Source organism: Labrus mixtus, chromosome 7 (assembly GCF_963584025.1).
Source record: "Labrus mixtus chromosome 7, fLabMix1.1, whole genome shotgun sequence".
NCBI classification, from domain to species: domain Eukaryota; kingdom Metazoa; phylum Chordata; class Actinopteri; order Labriformes; family Labridae; genus Labrus; species Labrus mixtus.
The window spans coordinates 15,031,614-15,048,174 of record NC_083618.1 but is presented as its reverse complement, the minus strand read 5'-3'; the positions used below and the strand labels follow the sequence as shown (position 1 = coordinate 15,048,174).

Sequence of the window (16,561 nt, the reverse complement as noted above, 5' to 3'; positions counted from 1 at the left end):
TTAGACTCAGACATGTTACCTATTCATCTGGACACATGGTATAGCTAGAAAAATAACTTTGTTTTGAAACTTTTTATGTGCCCAAAGGTAATGTTTGTTGTTCTTGCACCACAGTCCAGCTTAATTTGAACTCAATCATTTTTGCAATCCCTTGGGCCTCAGCAATACACCCACCGAATGTGACTGCATTCAAATCATAGAGAAATCCAAGGGACAGACAGACCCCCACCTTCAAAAACACATTCATTTTATGCTCAGTCAATACCTGACATCAGTTGCCAAAGACATGGGTTTGTTTATCTTTTATGACTTTGCCTCCTGCTTGTGTCCACCCTGCGTGTTGTGATGAAATATTGTCTGATATTAAAGTAACTTTGTTCTAATTACCATCTAAGTTAAACAGAGGTTAGGACACGAACAGAAGGACCCAAAAAAACAACCGTCTGGACAACCTGTTCTGTGACCAAACATCCTCTCACTGTATCATGAAACAAAACATCCAAATGAGGCGCTCATTGTGTTTCCAGCCACAGAATAAATGAACTTTGCCATTGTTCTAGTTTTATTACATCATGCATGACTGGTCTATATTTGTAATAGGCAAATAAACTGCTGTTATAAACAGATGGCCATTTCAGTAATGCCAGAGTAATGCTCTGCATGTACATAAGACACGAGGTAAAAATACACAAGTTTAACTTTCTAGAAATACACATTTCCCTTCCTCATTTCATGATCCAGAATCTATTGATATTTAGTATTACTGCTATACAAAAGATGAATTTTGTCTATTCTCATGTTTATGAGTTCTGAAGGCAACTTTCCACATCAGTTTCATCATGATTTAGTGGAAAAACATCTTCTACCTGCAGGTCTTAAATTTGGGTTGAAGGTGTGCACTGAAAAACTTTTCTCATTACTCGTTTCCCTATTTGGCACAGTGAAGGTCAAACATCCAGGCAAAAGAACTTCAAGCACAACACATTTTGTAGTGAATGGGGACTTTTGAAAATCTTCACAAATATATATTTTGATGTGGTAATCAAAAGCAACAAAATGTAATATTTTATTCTTGACTTTGCTTTGCTGAGTCCTTCTTGTAATCCTTTCACCTAGATGTCTGAGAACCTTCACAGGCAAACCTGTTCAGAGGGGCCACAAAGAAAAGCCAATAACTTCAATCAGTAATACATTTTGCAATACCAGTTTATGACAAACTTTGCTGTTCTTCAGCATGACCTCACACGCCGAGCAGAGGAGGCAAGGTTGGACAGTCGAGGGCTTTTCCTGCTCAGGGCCCAGGAGCCAAAAGGTCCAAAGTGCAGAAAATCAGATGAGGACTGAGAGAGGACACAGATATCAAGAGTAGTGAGTCACTTAAAAGCACTCCAGCAGCTCTCTCTCGCTCTCTCTCAGTGGGAAGCATTGATTGAATCAGACCCTCTCAGCCCGAGGACTGCCGAGTGAGCCTGAGGCTACGAGTCTCTGTGAGTATGAATCCGAGAGAAAGACTGTATGACACATCTTGGTCTTCTTAAAATCTGTGGTTTCTGCTTTCTAATAATTTTCTACATGTTATCGTACTTCAAATGATGAAAAGTAAGACTAGAGGTAACTCTCTGTCTTGACTGCTGAAAAAGTGTTTCTGAGTTTGTACTAAAAGGATCAAACAGGAAAGATCAAAACAAACCTTACTAAGGATCCGATTCTTACCACTTTCATTCATTTTTAGGACCAAAGATCATGAACTAGCTAATATATTCGTAGGGTTCTGATCAACAGTTCAAAAGCATTTGCTCAGTCGGGAAATAATAATTTAATTAATTGATCATTTTAAAAAGTATGAAATTATGAAAAAGCTTTGTTTTTTTACCTTTGCCTGTTTCCACTAGTCAAATTAGAACTTTTCTACAATACATGTTATTAGAAAAATAATAGTATTTATTTGGAAAAGTTTGTTTGCTGAACTTTTTTAAAAACATTTTTAGATTAAGTGATTAGTTATTTTATTTATACTAATTACAACACAGCAGTTAAATATAAATCCAGACTGTTATTTACTGATAAATTTCATCATTGTCGGTGAGGTAAAGAGAGTAAAGTCAGTCAGGCTGGAAATGGACCAGAAAAGAGGACAATCCAATAAATGTGTTTTCCCAAACATGACCGATCATGATCCCTGAAGTTCACTAGTCAACCTACCTGTAACATTCAAAGGATCATTGCATAATAGATTATCGGCACAAAAACACAGGGATTGTCGTTCCATTCTCTGCCATGCCGACGTCCGCAGCAGCATAATGTATAATAAATATCTTCACAAAGCTTATCTGCTATGTTCTACTAAGGAGTGATCAAACAGCAGGGATTAGAAAACCAGGTCACTCTGGGTCTTTCACCCCTCTGTGGAGTTAACCCAATCTCCCTGTCAGACTTCTGTGTATCTGATCTGTAGTGTGTGAACTTACAACAGGGGACAGGGAGGCCGACTTTATTATTTGTTTACAGTGGTGAGATTGGGGTTACAATGATTAGTGATAACACACTTGTAATGGTAAAGCTAAAAGGTTACCATCGTTCAAACCCCTTATTAATATGTTTCTGTATTCAGAGCAGGAGGTAGTGCCCTTTTTCTTTCTGGGATTCTCTCCTCACTGGGACTGAAGCTCACCGGTCTTATACAATGCTTTGTTGGTTTGAGATAACCTGACAGCAACGGGCCTGCGTGACCTACTGATATGTCTGAATGTATTGTTTAAGATTTACTCTAAATCTTCACTATCACAAAGGGGAAATACTTAGACTTCCCTCTATGGTTTTAAAGTGTCATCTAACTTTAGTGACATCACTGCTCTTTAAGGGCCAATGACCCAGAGTTATTCCTCTCCAGGTTACCTAGTATGGCTTTAGCCAAGATAGCAACCAGGAACTGAGCCATGTGTGGATTCAGATAGATGTAAATAAGGTCAACCAGTTCATCTATGGCTTTTCTGTCTGTATCTGTGTCAAAAACAGACTCCACAGGGCAGACACAAACCAGGCTGCTTAATGAGGTGATTTTCCCACTGTGACATCAAATGTAGAACTCGTATCAGTTTCTAAATGACACCTTTGAGCAGTTTATTGGACAGTTATGTGTGCAAATACAAGGAATACGACTGGTTTTAAATTACTCCTAATGTACAGGAAAGAAGACATAGGTTTCAAACAAGGACAACAAATTAGACAACGGTAATACAAACTGAAAACTGCTACTTACAGGACTAAAAATATATTCAAAAAACTATAAATATATGAATAACACATTATATATGTATGAATAAACACAACAACACTTGCAGACAATGGGACCATTGTCAATCAGGCAATGGAGAGTGGTGCGACACATAACCTACTTCATTGTTTTTTTTCACAGGATTGTCCACCTGAATCACACTAAACCATGACGACCACTGAGACACCAAATGGACTTCACCACCGGAACGTCAAATCCCATCAGACTGAGGAGATCTCCAGTCATGGTATGTATTGATATAAAATAGCATGACTTGTGTAACTTGGCTGTATTTTGTTCTCATTGCATTTTCCTCCATGTGCTTGAAGTCTTTTTTGAAAACCCCTCTGTGTTAATACATATCCTTTTCAATATATTCAGTTATTGTTTTGGAAAGCTGATAGCAACAAGAGCATTAACTGTAGAACAGCTCAGAACTCAGGGAACTCATGCCGTTCTTAAAAAGCAGATGGGATTTTCCAGTTTTGTACTATATACTAATCATACAATTTATGATGTTCACTCTGCAGTTGAGGGCCATAATAACTTAAACGAAGAAGAGCTAAGGCAGTGGGAGAAACATGCACAGGTGAGCCTTAATCTTTTTCATTGCCATTAACATGTCTGACAGATCCTCTGTTCTTCTTTATCTACTCAGTGTGAGTCCTTCTGAGACGAAACACAGATGTTAAGGCTGTGACGAGTAATATATAATGTGAAGTCGTGTTTTTAAAGTTTATAAAATATGGATTGCTACGATGTAGAGAATGGGGTGAGTACAGAAAGCTGTAAACAAATGTTTTTTTAAATTATTATTATTTTTGTCCTGCGTGTCCCCCTGCAGAAGGTGAAACTGGAAGTCCTGGAGCAGGTCCAGGATCAGCTCAGTCACATACTGGACAAAGCTCTGAATGAGTCTGTTCAGCCTTTCACACAAATCCAACCAAAAACAAATGGAAAGACGACCAAAAAACCTGATTCCAGGTGAGGAGCAGGAGAGGACATCCTCAAGTGAAACTGTGTTAGATATATGCTTGCTTTGATATATTTCTCTTGGAGATGTGTATTTAAGTTCAATAAAATGTGCTTGTTTCTGTGTCCTTTGGTTTTAGATCTCAGAGAATGGATGACGGCAAAGTGTTTATGGACAGACCGTCACTGTTGGAGTGAGTATGAAGGACTGGAAGTCTATTTCTAATTTAGAGAAGAAGAAAAAAGCAAGGAGCAGACCAGTGTGAACTTTAATAACTTACAATGATTGTCAGTATTGAAACATCTGCCAATTATTTTGTTGAGTAATGACTCATTCAATGAAAGTTGGTAAATAGTGAGAATCACTAATCACAATTTTCTAAAGTGTAGGGTTATATCCTGAAATATGTCGACTTGTCAAACCAGCAGATAAAAAAAAACAAATATTGAATTTAGACTTAACTAACAGAAAAACTGAAAACATTAATCGCTTCTGTGAGAAAGCCTGCCTAGAGCTAACGAGCCCTATACTTCAAGGCACCTTTACAAGCCCATAATATTATTAATTATTTATGAATTACAGCAATGTTACCATCCCCGATCATTTTAACTGAACTACTCTTGCATGCTCTGCATTACAGTAATTCAGATTTCTCTTTGAAAACGACTTTATACATGATAGCAACACATTTTTGAGAACTAAGGATAAACATATCTGGTATATTGAAGAAGAGTTATGCAGACTGACACATAGACCCTGCAGAGAGCAATAGTTATTGTATAAGCATACTTATGGGCATGTTGGGTGTTTACTGGTGAATAAACCTCTTGAGTTTAAATAAATACAATAAAGAGAGACATTTTAATGACAGTATGTTTTTACAGATTTGTTTTTAATCTCTGTCTTTCTTCTTCTCCACCAGTGAACTTTTTGAGATCAGCCACATCAGGACCATCTACCACATGTTCATAGCCGTCCTGCTCATATTCTGCCTGAGCACTCTAGCAGTTGATTACATTGACGAGGGCAGGTCAGTTTCCTATGTGAAGGTGTGTGTGTGTGTGTGTGTGTGTGTGTGTGTGTGTGTGTGTGTGTGTGTGTGTGTGTGTGTGTGTGTGTGTGTGTGTGTGTGTGTGTGTGTGTGTGTGTGTGTGGAGGCATGTGTGTTTTTAACACACTGACGTTCATCAAACTCCATGACCCTGAACAGCATCTAATTACCCCGAAGGCTTTAAAAAACGTCTTCCTCAATACTTATCGTCTTTTTATTCTCCTCACTGTGTCCGTTCCTCCTTCTCCGCCTGCCTCTCTGCTCATCTGGCAGCACAAAGATCGAGCAATCAATCCCTCTGAGTATTTCATCTGCTGCTTTGGGCAGCTCTGTAATGATTTGGTTGCTGTTCACAGTCGCCGGATTGTGAGTTTAATTCTTATTTTTCCCACTGGAGTGAGTGTCAGCGGATCACTCACTCCACTGTGTGCAAGTTATTTGAAACATTCACATTGATTTTAATACGACTAAATTAATATAATAAAATATAATAAAATCACACTTCCAAGTGTACCGTGTTGAATCATAGAGGTCTTTTGACATGCTGCAATGATTGGGTATTAAAAATCCATTATTATTATCACCAGAGGCGTCTATTTCAGAAATTGGGGAAAAATCTGAAACGTATTTAAATATGTTTGAAATCATTACCATTTTACTCAATAACCCAGTTTAAAGCAATAAAACAGACCCTTGTGGCAAATAGAGTGCACCAACATGTCGACTGTTATAATACTTTCTCTTTTTTTTTACATATGCACTCTCAGGTTGGTCCTGGAGTTTGACATGCTGTTCTTCGCCTTTGGGAAGCTGCAGACAGTCACCCTGGCCTGGTTTGTGATGTTTGTCTACACCCTGTTTGTCCCCTACTGCTCCCTGGTGCTCTGGGGGTCTATGTACCACAGATTCCCCTCTAAGTTGGGTCTGTCCATCAGCATGGGCCTGGTCCTGTCTGCAGTGCAGTACTGCGTACTGGGACATTTTCCCATCCATGTGGTTGTACACCACCAGCTGCCACCGGCTTCACGGTTCATTGTGATACTGGAGCAGGTGAGTTTCAGAGGAAATGATCATCCACATGATTGCCTTACTGATGCATTTTCACAACACTATTATAATTAAATAACATATATATTTGGCAATATTTTGGGAATATAGCCCACAAATTGTTTTGATCAATTAATAAACCAAATCTAAATTTGTATCACTGTAGCATACTAAAAATGTTATCTTTCAACTTAGAGATATCCTGCTGAAAATGTTTCTTCCCAAATTTAGTGCATTTTGAGGAATTCCCGATTTATGTTAATTATGGGGCCGCCTGATAACATTTCTTATCTCTTCACAAATCTTGTGTTGTAGATGCATGTGTTAAAAAAAACTTCTGTTCATCTTCTAGCTCATCGTCTAGTTTGCTTTGTTAGATCACACAGAGGCATCAGAATTACATTAAGATGGTTTTGTGACAAGTTAAAACCTCACTGCAGGTTTAAGGAGTCTGTAAATAACAAATTATTTTGGTCATGTGGTTCAATTATAACATGAATGAGGTTCAGTGTAAAAAATTGGGTTGTCACGTCATTTAAAGGTTGTTTTGAGTTCCACACAGCATCCTTTAAAAACTCCTACAGTATCATCAAAGTCTGTTTATTCCAACTTTAAATTGCTGCTCAGCAAAAACAAAAACATCCAATGGAATAAATCACATGCACAAACATTTTTATTAGAAAGGAGCTGTTATCTAAAAATCATATACTGTAGATAACATGAAATCACACATGTTGGTAATCAACATCATAAATGCAGCCCTTCCTGTCCACCAGCAGCTGTAAAGCTTGCTGAGCAGAGATTGGAGACTTCCTGCTGGAAAAGCGCCAAAGGGACGGTAGATATCAGTGTAGCCAACATCTTAAGTTCATGGACCCACACTGCACACTGTAATACCTCCTCATCCCATTTATTACTCAGGCCATGGTCTCCCAAAATCGTCTTAGTGCTAAAATCAGTTTAGCGCCATTCAATGGAGTGAGATAATCCCAATGCTTTGATGCTTTTGGGAAACCAGTTCCTGGTCCTCAATTGACCTACATCAAATCCAGCTGTTTTATATTCTCATACTGTACATTCTTTCTCATTTTATTTATTAGTTTTTGATGCGTAGTTGACTTTTGATTTTTTATTTCCTCAAAAAGCCATCAGTTCCTGCTGCACAGTATATAGTTTGTTGACATGTCATGTCTGAACCACAGTTTTAACACGCTAAATTGATAAACCACTTCTCCAATTGTTTTTCTGATACATACCTAATAGTTCCCTTTAGCTGTGCTTCCACTTGACTAATGACAGAAGAACAGAGAAATATCTGAATCATAAATCACACGTACAATAAACATAGAAATGTTAGATTGAGGCCACAATGATGTAGGATGTCCACTTCAGGCCCATTGTAAACTCACGCAGTAAACATGGACACTAGAGAAGCTGTTACATTGATGCATTATGCTTCACATCACATAATAACTGTGTCTGTGCCCTCAGATTCGATTCCTGATGAAGAGCTACTCGTTCATAAGAGAAACGGCCCCTGTTGTTATGAAGAATCCAACGAAGGAAGGTACAGTACAGTATTGATGTCAGCTGTATTTACTCCTCAGGCAGCATCGTTACTCACTGTGACATCACAGACACCGAGAAAAATGGCTTAAACAGAACTCAGCAGGCTTTCAGCTAATGATTCATGCTGAAGTTAAAGCTAACAATGGATACACCCACATACAATAAAGAAACTCAAGTATGTGCAACCCACTGAGATCCCATTGTTGAAGCCTGTTAGTGGTGAAGAATGTGTCTCCTTTTTACTCAATCACGGCAGTACAACAGAACAGTAAAGAATTACCAAGAATAGCTTCAGAAAAAAGTCTACTCTACCATGGTTTGAAAGTTTCTCTGTAAAAGAGAGACACTGAAGTGCAATAATTATTCTGGGAAAAAGATTAGAGGCATTAAGTCAGATAGATAGATCTCACCACTAATATAATATTAAGGCCATTTGTTCCCTTCATTAAGGTAAGGTTGTGCATCAGAATCACAAATGAGAAAGTTGACAGCTGATGTCAGTGCACATAACTAATCAAGAAAAATGTAATATTTAAGCTAATGTCAGAACCACAGACCTGCACATTTGACTGCTGAAACTCTGTCACTGACATGTTTCAGAACTTACTCACATTTTGTTTGCTTTTCAGGAGAAAGTCCCAGATTCCCAACATTTTCCAGCTATCTTTACTTCCTCTTCTGTCCAACCCTTATCTACAGGGAATCCTACCCTCGGTAAGAAGCCATCTGACCTCTGTCCTTTTAGCTTATGCCTTGTTAACTGGTCTTACTAAAATGACCTACAAACATGTGAGTGAGTGGACATGTAACAGACATGTATATTGTATGACAGCAATCTAGTATAATTTTGCATTTATTGCAACCCCTTAACATGTAGAAATGCAAATGATCATTTAAAGTAAAACCTTTTTGATCTGTCCCTGTGGTAATATTGCATATATTGTGGTTAACGTTAGTTAATTGGTAATACAATGAGTCCTTCCAAAGCCCTTATTGACATTTGTATTTGTCATTTAAAAAGTTGTGATAGTTTGAATAAAAGCATAATACACAACATTATTGTTAGATTTGGAGACTTTTTAACAATCTATAGACTGACAGACTAAGATTCTGAAGCCTTGTAGTCTAAGATATTTGTTTATTATAGTTGTTTATTGGGTTTAACTGTCTTAATATGTCATTGGTAAACCTCTACTCACCTTTGTGAGTGTCACTTTATTAGTATTGACTCATTAGAAGTTACTTAGTAACTGTAAATATTGGATTTAGAGCAGGAACAAAGCCCTAGTGTTTATGAATATTTCCTGGGGTGAAAATTTCTGATGTAAGGAGAATCTTTGTGTGCCCAATAACGACATCATATCTTGTGTAAAAGCCCATTTTTTATCTTACAACTGCTTACAACATAGATTTATAACATAGTGTTATGCCACATTACATGTTTTGACCTACATTTTGCTCAATCATACTACAGAGTGGCCATGTTAAATTATTATTTTTTTTTTTTAAATTTCAAGTTTAATCTCGTAAATTAACGAGTTCGAGACCAGCCTGTGCGAAAATGATGAAAGTAGAGCTCTTAAAGTCTTTAAAGAATAAAAGAACAAAGTCGTTATTTGAGTCTGTATCAGAAGAGCAGCAGCATCCTGTTCTCAAATGACAAACATGGAGCATCTTGTCCTAAATGTTTCACTAAAGAGGAAATAGGCTGCGTCCTTGTGCAGTCGATAAAAACAGTGAGTTCAAGAGAAGTTTTCACGTCAACTTGCAAGACCTTGTTTATCTGTAAAATGATGAACAGGACACAAACTGGCTCTGCACATGAGACACTTTAACAATGCAGACCGATAACAGACACAAATAGTTGTGTTGGGGCTGAATTTATGCAGATATGAAACTACACATGCTTTTGGCACATCATCATCTTCACATTGTCATAAAATATCAGCACCCTGAAAAGATACTGCAAGAAACTGTGGCTTTTCCGAAGAAAGAACAACACTGACTTGGAGGAAGTTGTCTGCAGAGGACCTGACTTTAAGAGTTCTACTTTCATCATTTTCACACAGGCTGGTCTCGAACTCATTCATTTACAAGATTATTCTTGTAAATTTACGACTTTATTCTCGTACATTTACGACTTTAATGTCGTAAATTTACAACTTTAATCTCGAAATAAAAAAGTAAAAAAAGTTTTAATGTGGCCCTAATCCTCCGTCGTACAATCAAAAGTGTTAATATGTGAATTAAAATATCTTGCCTTTTTTTCACAGGAACAACCACATTAGATGGAAGTATGTTGGCGTCACACTTGGAATGGTAAGAGGACGTTTTAATTTTGGGCATTTTCGTTTCACTTATCACCAAGTTGGAATAGACTGTCTTTATAGGTGAACTGATTTAGATAAGATCTGACCGAGTAGTTATTACATGCTGTTGCACTTTTGGTATGGCACGATAAAAAACCGCAATCATAAACTAGAATTGCTTCTTTTATCTTTGACATCTAACATAACGACTATCTCCAGCTCTTTACCGCTGAATCCAAAGCATGCTTTAAATCTTTTTCCCCGCTCAAAGGTCCCATCATAACTTTGATTTACATTTAAACACACTATTTGCAGATCTTGGGATGTCTGTTTTACGGCTACTTCATCCTGGTCCGCCTGTGTATTCCTGTCTTCAGACCTGCGACCAATCAGCCTTTTAGTAAAAGGACGATGGTTCTGGCTGTGTTCCACTCAATATTACCAGGTATTGTACTTCAAACTCTATGCCTTGTATTCACGCCCTCTTCTTTATGTGTGCGTGGAAGAGAAGGCCCAGAGAAATATTATAAGGAAGTCACTTGTACAACAAACACATAAATTAAAGGTCATCTATAATCGATCTGTAACATCACATCTGCTAACAACCTTTATGATCTCATATCTTTATAGGTCAGCGCTGGTTAATATCACTTAATATAGAACCAGAGAAGAGTCTCTTGTGTTTTAATATCCGTGACAGTGGTAAGATTAAAGATGTTGTTATGCAATCAGACACAGGTATCAAAGGCTGGCTTTTTCATTACGCCATTTAATTGAATAGCTTACTGAGTAAGTGCTGATATCAGAGCTTCAGTGTCAAGATGCATTTCTTATGAGAAGGCTGGGAGCAGTGCCCAGAATAAAAGTGATCCTAATAGACCCTCTTCGTCTGACTCTGTCTGTCTGTCTCTCTCCCTCTCTCTCAGGTATAATGCTCCTGCTGTTGTGTTTCTTCGCCTTCTTGCACTGCTGGCTCAACCTCTTCGGGGAGCTGCTGCGTTTTGCTGACAGGATGTTCTACAAGGTGTGTGAAACGATCTGTGTGGCATTACCTCTCCTGTGATCGTCACATTGTCTTCAGATTGAGTTGCTTTTCCACATGAAAAAACAATTACAAATGCCAAGTGAAAGGGTAGCCAAGTGGCCTGAGATTCTGTTGACACAGTTTGCTGTTGAACAAAAGAACGAGTATACCAGCTCAATCTTATCGGTGGCGTCTTTCGTTTACATTTTGTGCTGATGCTATTAGCCGCTTTGCTAATGTTCACTGCAAGTTTAAACATGTGTTTGACTTTAAGAATGGAGAGTTATAAACTGGAATACCAAAAAAACAAAACAAAAAAAAAAAATACAATCTGTTTATCTAACTTTGAAACTTGGGAGAGAGCTATAGGCTAGCTTCTTTTCCTACCTATCACCTTTATGCTAGGCTAAGCTAATCATCACCTGGCTGCAGTTCAAAGCTTAATGCAGAGATGTGAGAGTGATATCAATCTTCTCTAATTAAATTTATAAGGAAAAGCTAAAGTTAATTTTCAAATATGTTGACATCCTTTTAAGAAGTAAACAACAATCTGGGGGCGTTATGGTTAGTGTGCACAAATCTAACCTTTGGCTTCTTACCCACATGTCATTCCCCACTTTCTTTCTCTCCCTGATTTCTCACTCTAACCACTGTTCAAACTCTAAATAGAGGCATAAAAAGCCCCAAAATAAACTTAACTAAAACGTTATATCTGGTTTGCAGTCAAAATCAAAGTAGTATGTTCAAGCTCTTAGCTTTGTTTATTTATTTACAGTAAAGTGATATAGTTGCCACATGATTTATCAAAATTTGCATTATTTCATCTCTATCAATGTTTTGTTTTTTTTACTGATTCAAGAATGTGCAGCTAAAACCACTCTGTCAGACTATGACATTCCCTGCGTTCTCACACCATGAAGGCTTTCGCTTTAACTTCTGTGCTTGTTATTATAACTGTATAACTGTATAAATGTAAATTAGATGTTCTTTAAAAGTCTACCTCTAAGTTTAAATCCATTGCATGCCACCAGCAGCTCAAACTCTGATATTGATTTTGGGGTTTTAAGGCGATATCTAATTAAGTATCAAAACAAGATCATTCAGTTTTGGGTTTGTTGGCAGCCTTTCCTTCTTTCCTCCTTCAATCCTTCGATCCTTTTCTTTGTTCCACACTAATTTTAACACTCTGATTCTCCAGGACTGGTGGAACTCTACATCTTTCGCCAACTATTACCGTACCTGGAACGTGGTCGTTCATGACTGGCTCTATTATTATGGATACAGGGATTTCCTCTCGGTGAGAAAAACTCAACTAAAATAATGCATAAAAACAGTTCAATAATATTTGACAAAACTAGAATAATCTGTATTTCCAAAGAAGCGTGCCACACTATGAAGTGCAAAAAGAAGTTTAACACTCGTCCTGTAATTCTAGTGAACAAATTCCTCTGAACCAGCCTGACCCGTGAACTTTGAGCCAAACCCCACACTGTGTACTCTGTCTCTGATCCCTGCAGCTGTCGAAAAGGAAATGCCGAACAGCTGCCATGCTCTCCGTGTTCATCGTCTCTGCTGTCGTCCACGAGTACGCCTTGACCATGGGCTTCGGCTTCTTCTATCCTGTCATGTTCTGTCTCTTTGCTGTCTTTGGAGGTGATTTAAATTCTCATTTTCTAGAGGACAATTTCACTACTTTATTAACAGAAACACTACAAGGTATCATCTTGTGCTCTGACCGGGCTGCTGAAAAACATTTAATAAATAAAAGTTTGAATAAGTACTGGGGGGAAAAAAGAAAAAAAAAAAGAGAGAGAGAGAGAGAGAGAGCGAGAAAGAGAGAGAGAGAGGGAGAAATACTTCAAGTCTCCAACACCTCATTACTGTACTAAAGCTGAAGCTCTGTATCTGAATTGCTTGTTAAAATATGTAAATGTCCCCTTCCACACTCTGGACTCTGGCTTCAAGTTAAGATCTGTAATTATTCACTCTCACACACATTTAGTAACTGTTTTCAGAGGACAACTCTCATTATATTTATAGAAAGTACTTGCACATTATGTCCTCTCCTCTGGGACTCAATAAGTAGTTATCTGACAGAACCTTTTGCTTCCTGCTCTTATTGTCTGTCACTGTTCCCACTACCTGCAGTAACACAAATACGACACGACTGCAGTTAGACAGTTAGAAAAGGTTTCACAAAACAAATAGCAACTTTTCCCTTTATCGTTTTTCTTAGTGGTCTTCAACTTCACCATGAATGACAAGCGGCAGAGCCCTGTGTTCAACGTCATCATGTGGGCGTGTCTCTTCCTGGGTCAGGGTGTGCAGGTGTGTCTGTACTGCCAGGAGTGGTACGCACAGATACACTGCCCTCGGACAGGGGTATGTACTCCACCTACATACAGCTGGTTCTGATCTGATGATCTGCAGATGTTTTTATTTTTTATTTCTTTATATGTTGATGGTTTTACATTATTTCTCTAGGATAATAAACCTGCAGGTACTGTTGGGATGTTAGTCAGGCCTTCAAGCAGTATTGTAAATGTGTGTATTGTATTTAAAGCATTTAAATACAGATATTACTATATTTTTAAAGTTACTAAAAAGTGGGTCAGGACATGATTTCTGTTTGTTTTCTTGGCTTCATCTGAGACAGACGCAGCGAAGTGTCCAAGTAACAATTGATGAAAAACCTGACATCAGTCTTTTTTGGCAGAAAATATTGATAAATAATTGACGACACTGTGGGAGGGGTACTATGCATTTTGAAGGCTTAAATGTATTAGAGGATTACAGAAAATGTTCTTCAGGGGAAAAAAACTACCTATACAGTAACAGATCCAGTGTGACTGCATGTGTGATGATGTCCAACTCTAACAGCAGAATGATCTAATTAGATGGCGATTTGACACTCATTTCAAACAAGGGTCAAACAGAAAATTTGCTAGCTGGTGAAATATAACTTGATATACACAGAACAGAACTGACTCAAATACAGAGAGACAACTCATAGAAACACAATTCTTAGGTACTTAGCCAGACTGGTACTCGAGTACTTGGATGTCGAACGTCAAATACAGATCAATCTCACTAACTCCTTTCACTTGTTCATCATCCTGGCTTTGTGGTCTATTCTTATCTCCAGTCATTTATGAGCATCTGTTACCACACACATTCATGCATACATGTCGTAACGCAAATCTAGTGCTTACACAGGTCCTTAAAGAGATAACACACCTAACTCCCACACATTTGGGCACATAAAAAAGTGACATGTCAAATAATAGACTTTTGTAAAAACTCTGACATGTTTTTAACCCTTAAAGATCCTCCTCCAGCTCAAGTGTTCAATGTAGTCACAGCTGTAAGGGATTTGTGTGACAGCTGGGCACAGATGTACTTAACATACTTATTCCACTACAAACAACTCCCAGCTAAAGCCACACACACACACACACACACACACACACACACACACACACACACACACACGCACACACGCACACACGCACACACGCACACACACACACACACACACACACACACACACACACACACACACACACACACACACACACACACAGTGGCTTAACACAGATAACTGTTATCTATAAATAGAAATGACATCCTTAAAATGAGATTATCACATGATAATGAAATGACATTAAATCATACAGATTAAATTATAAAAAAAAGATAATACTAGAAACATGAGCCTTGTGTGAATATTTTAACTCTTTGACTCTTCCTCAACAGAATAGTTTCCTGGAGTTGGTGACACCTCGATCCTGGTCCTGCAGCTACCAGAGATGAAGCTGCCTTTGTTCTGGCCCAGAGTTATAAGTAATGTCAGGATGGAGGATTTTAAATCATGATGGACTGATAATGGACCAGAGAGCGACAAAGAACTACTTGTACATATATAAGGTTTTCTGTTTTTAGTGTGTAATGACTCTTTGGGTCACTTTTCTCCTTGTGTTGTTATGAAGTTGTCCTTGTGTTGCTGATTTATAACTTCTGTAATGTTTTAACTTTTTATATGTACCAGTATTATATACTGTTTATTTCAGGTGGTGTGAAAATGTTCCTGAAATGATATATTGTTTACCAAGTAGTGAAAGAATATCATACTGTAAAAAAAAATATTGCACATGAATCAGTAGATAGCATGTATATACTTTGTTAAGTGATCATTTAAAATAATGTGTTTGTTGAGTACTGATTAAAACTGGTGAGATATGTAATGGAGATTAGATTGGATGTAAACCAAATTCTTGACCTTTGCGCACAGCCAATGCAAGCTTATTCCCTCGTCATGGATACCAGTCGTCATGCTAAGCGAGGGTAGCAGCCTCTCGGCTCATGAAATAAAAGATATGGGGAAATTTATAAACATTTTCCAGGCTTTTTTGTATTTTCTTTACCTCCCTGGATGTAAATCATTAAATGAGTAAATGTATTTAAATTGTGATATATGGTCTAAAGAACTTGTATTATAAAGTTAGACGTGTCTACAAAACCTGAGACAGAAGTTTATTTTCACCCCATATCACGCATGTTTTTATTTGGAATCTGTTCAAACTTGTTGCAAACATTGCACAGTGTGTGTGTGTTGCTCGTTTAATCCTGCCTTGGTTAATGTTCAGGTGGCAGGGATTGGTCAGAAGCGCAGGTACCAACCAGCCACAGGCAGCAGCTTCTTATCAGTGTTTCACAAAGCCTGTGTTTGTCTGCCTGCCACCTCTGAAGTCATACATACAGGAAGAAGAGGATTAACATTTGCATTAGTGATGTAACGTTCTGTCAACTGATATACTGTAATACCACAGGAGCTCAGAGAGGCACAGCAAGGGCAGACAGTATCAATAGTAGAATTAAACATATTTCTGCCTAGTCAACTCTTTCAGTTTTATACACGAGTCAAAAGCAATGGGCTGTCATATTTTATGTCTTAGATGGATTGGATTGTGAAGGGCAGCCTTAAATGAGACGACTCAATCCTCTCCACAGAGCTGAATCTCAAATGAAGAAGTTGCTGCTTGAATCAAAGAATTGTAAAATTACATGATGAAATGATAACACTTAATAATCATAACAATAACATAGTACCCCCTTAATAAGGCAGAACTTAACCACTACAGGAGACAAAGGTTAAGGATGACATAAATCACACATCACTTACATTTTTACTTTTGGAGTAAAATGTTGTTTTTTTTTCATTTGGAGGCAATGTTTCTGGCCATCTGACCAATAGAAAGACAGGATTCACTCTCCTTTTATTTCTGGTTTCAGAATTATGAGAGAATATTTAGTC

General features: G+C 37.9%; 1 protein-coding gene across 2 annotated transcripts; it reads left to right on the top strand.

The window, feature by feature from the left end:
• The first annotated feature begins 1,316 nt into the window (after nt 1-1,316).
• On the top strand, nt 1,317-15,766 carry soat2 (sterol O-acyltransferase 2). 2 transcript variants are annotated; one of them, XM_061043225.1, is made up of 16 exons: nt 1,319-1,487; nt 3,416-3,521; nt 3,805-3,863; nt 4,119-4,258; nt 4,387-4,440; nt 5,170-5,277; nt 6,066-6,348; nt 7,837-7,912; nt 8,544-8,628; nt 10,188-10,233; nt 10,539-10,668; nt 11,150-11,247; nt 12,446-12,544; nt 12,765-12,900; nt 13,484-13,629; nt 15,004-15,766. In XM_061043225.1, the coding sequence occupies exons 2-16, from the start codon at nt 3,443-3,445 to the stop codon at nt 15,058-15,060; spliced, it is 1,596 nt and encodes a 531-aa protein (XP_060899208.1). In that variant the 5' UTR covers nt 1,319-1,487; nt 3,416-3,442; the 3' UTR covers nt 15,061-15,766. The 2 variants fall into 2 exon arrangements, with proteins under 2 accessions (XP_060899209.1, XP_060899208.1); XM_061043226.1 differs by lacking the exon at nt 3,805-3,863 and having other exon boundaries at nt 1,317-1,487.
• The last annotated feature ends 795 nt before the right edge of the window (nt 15,767-16,561 follow it).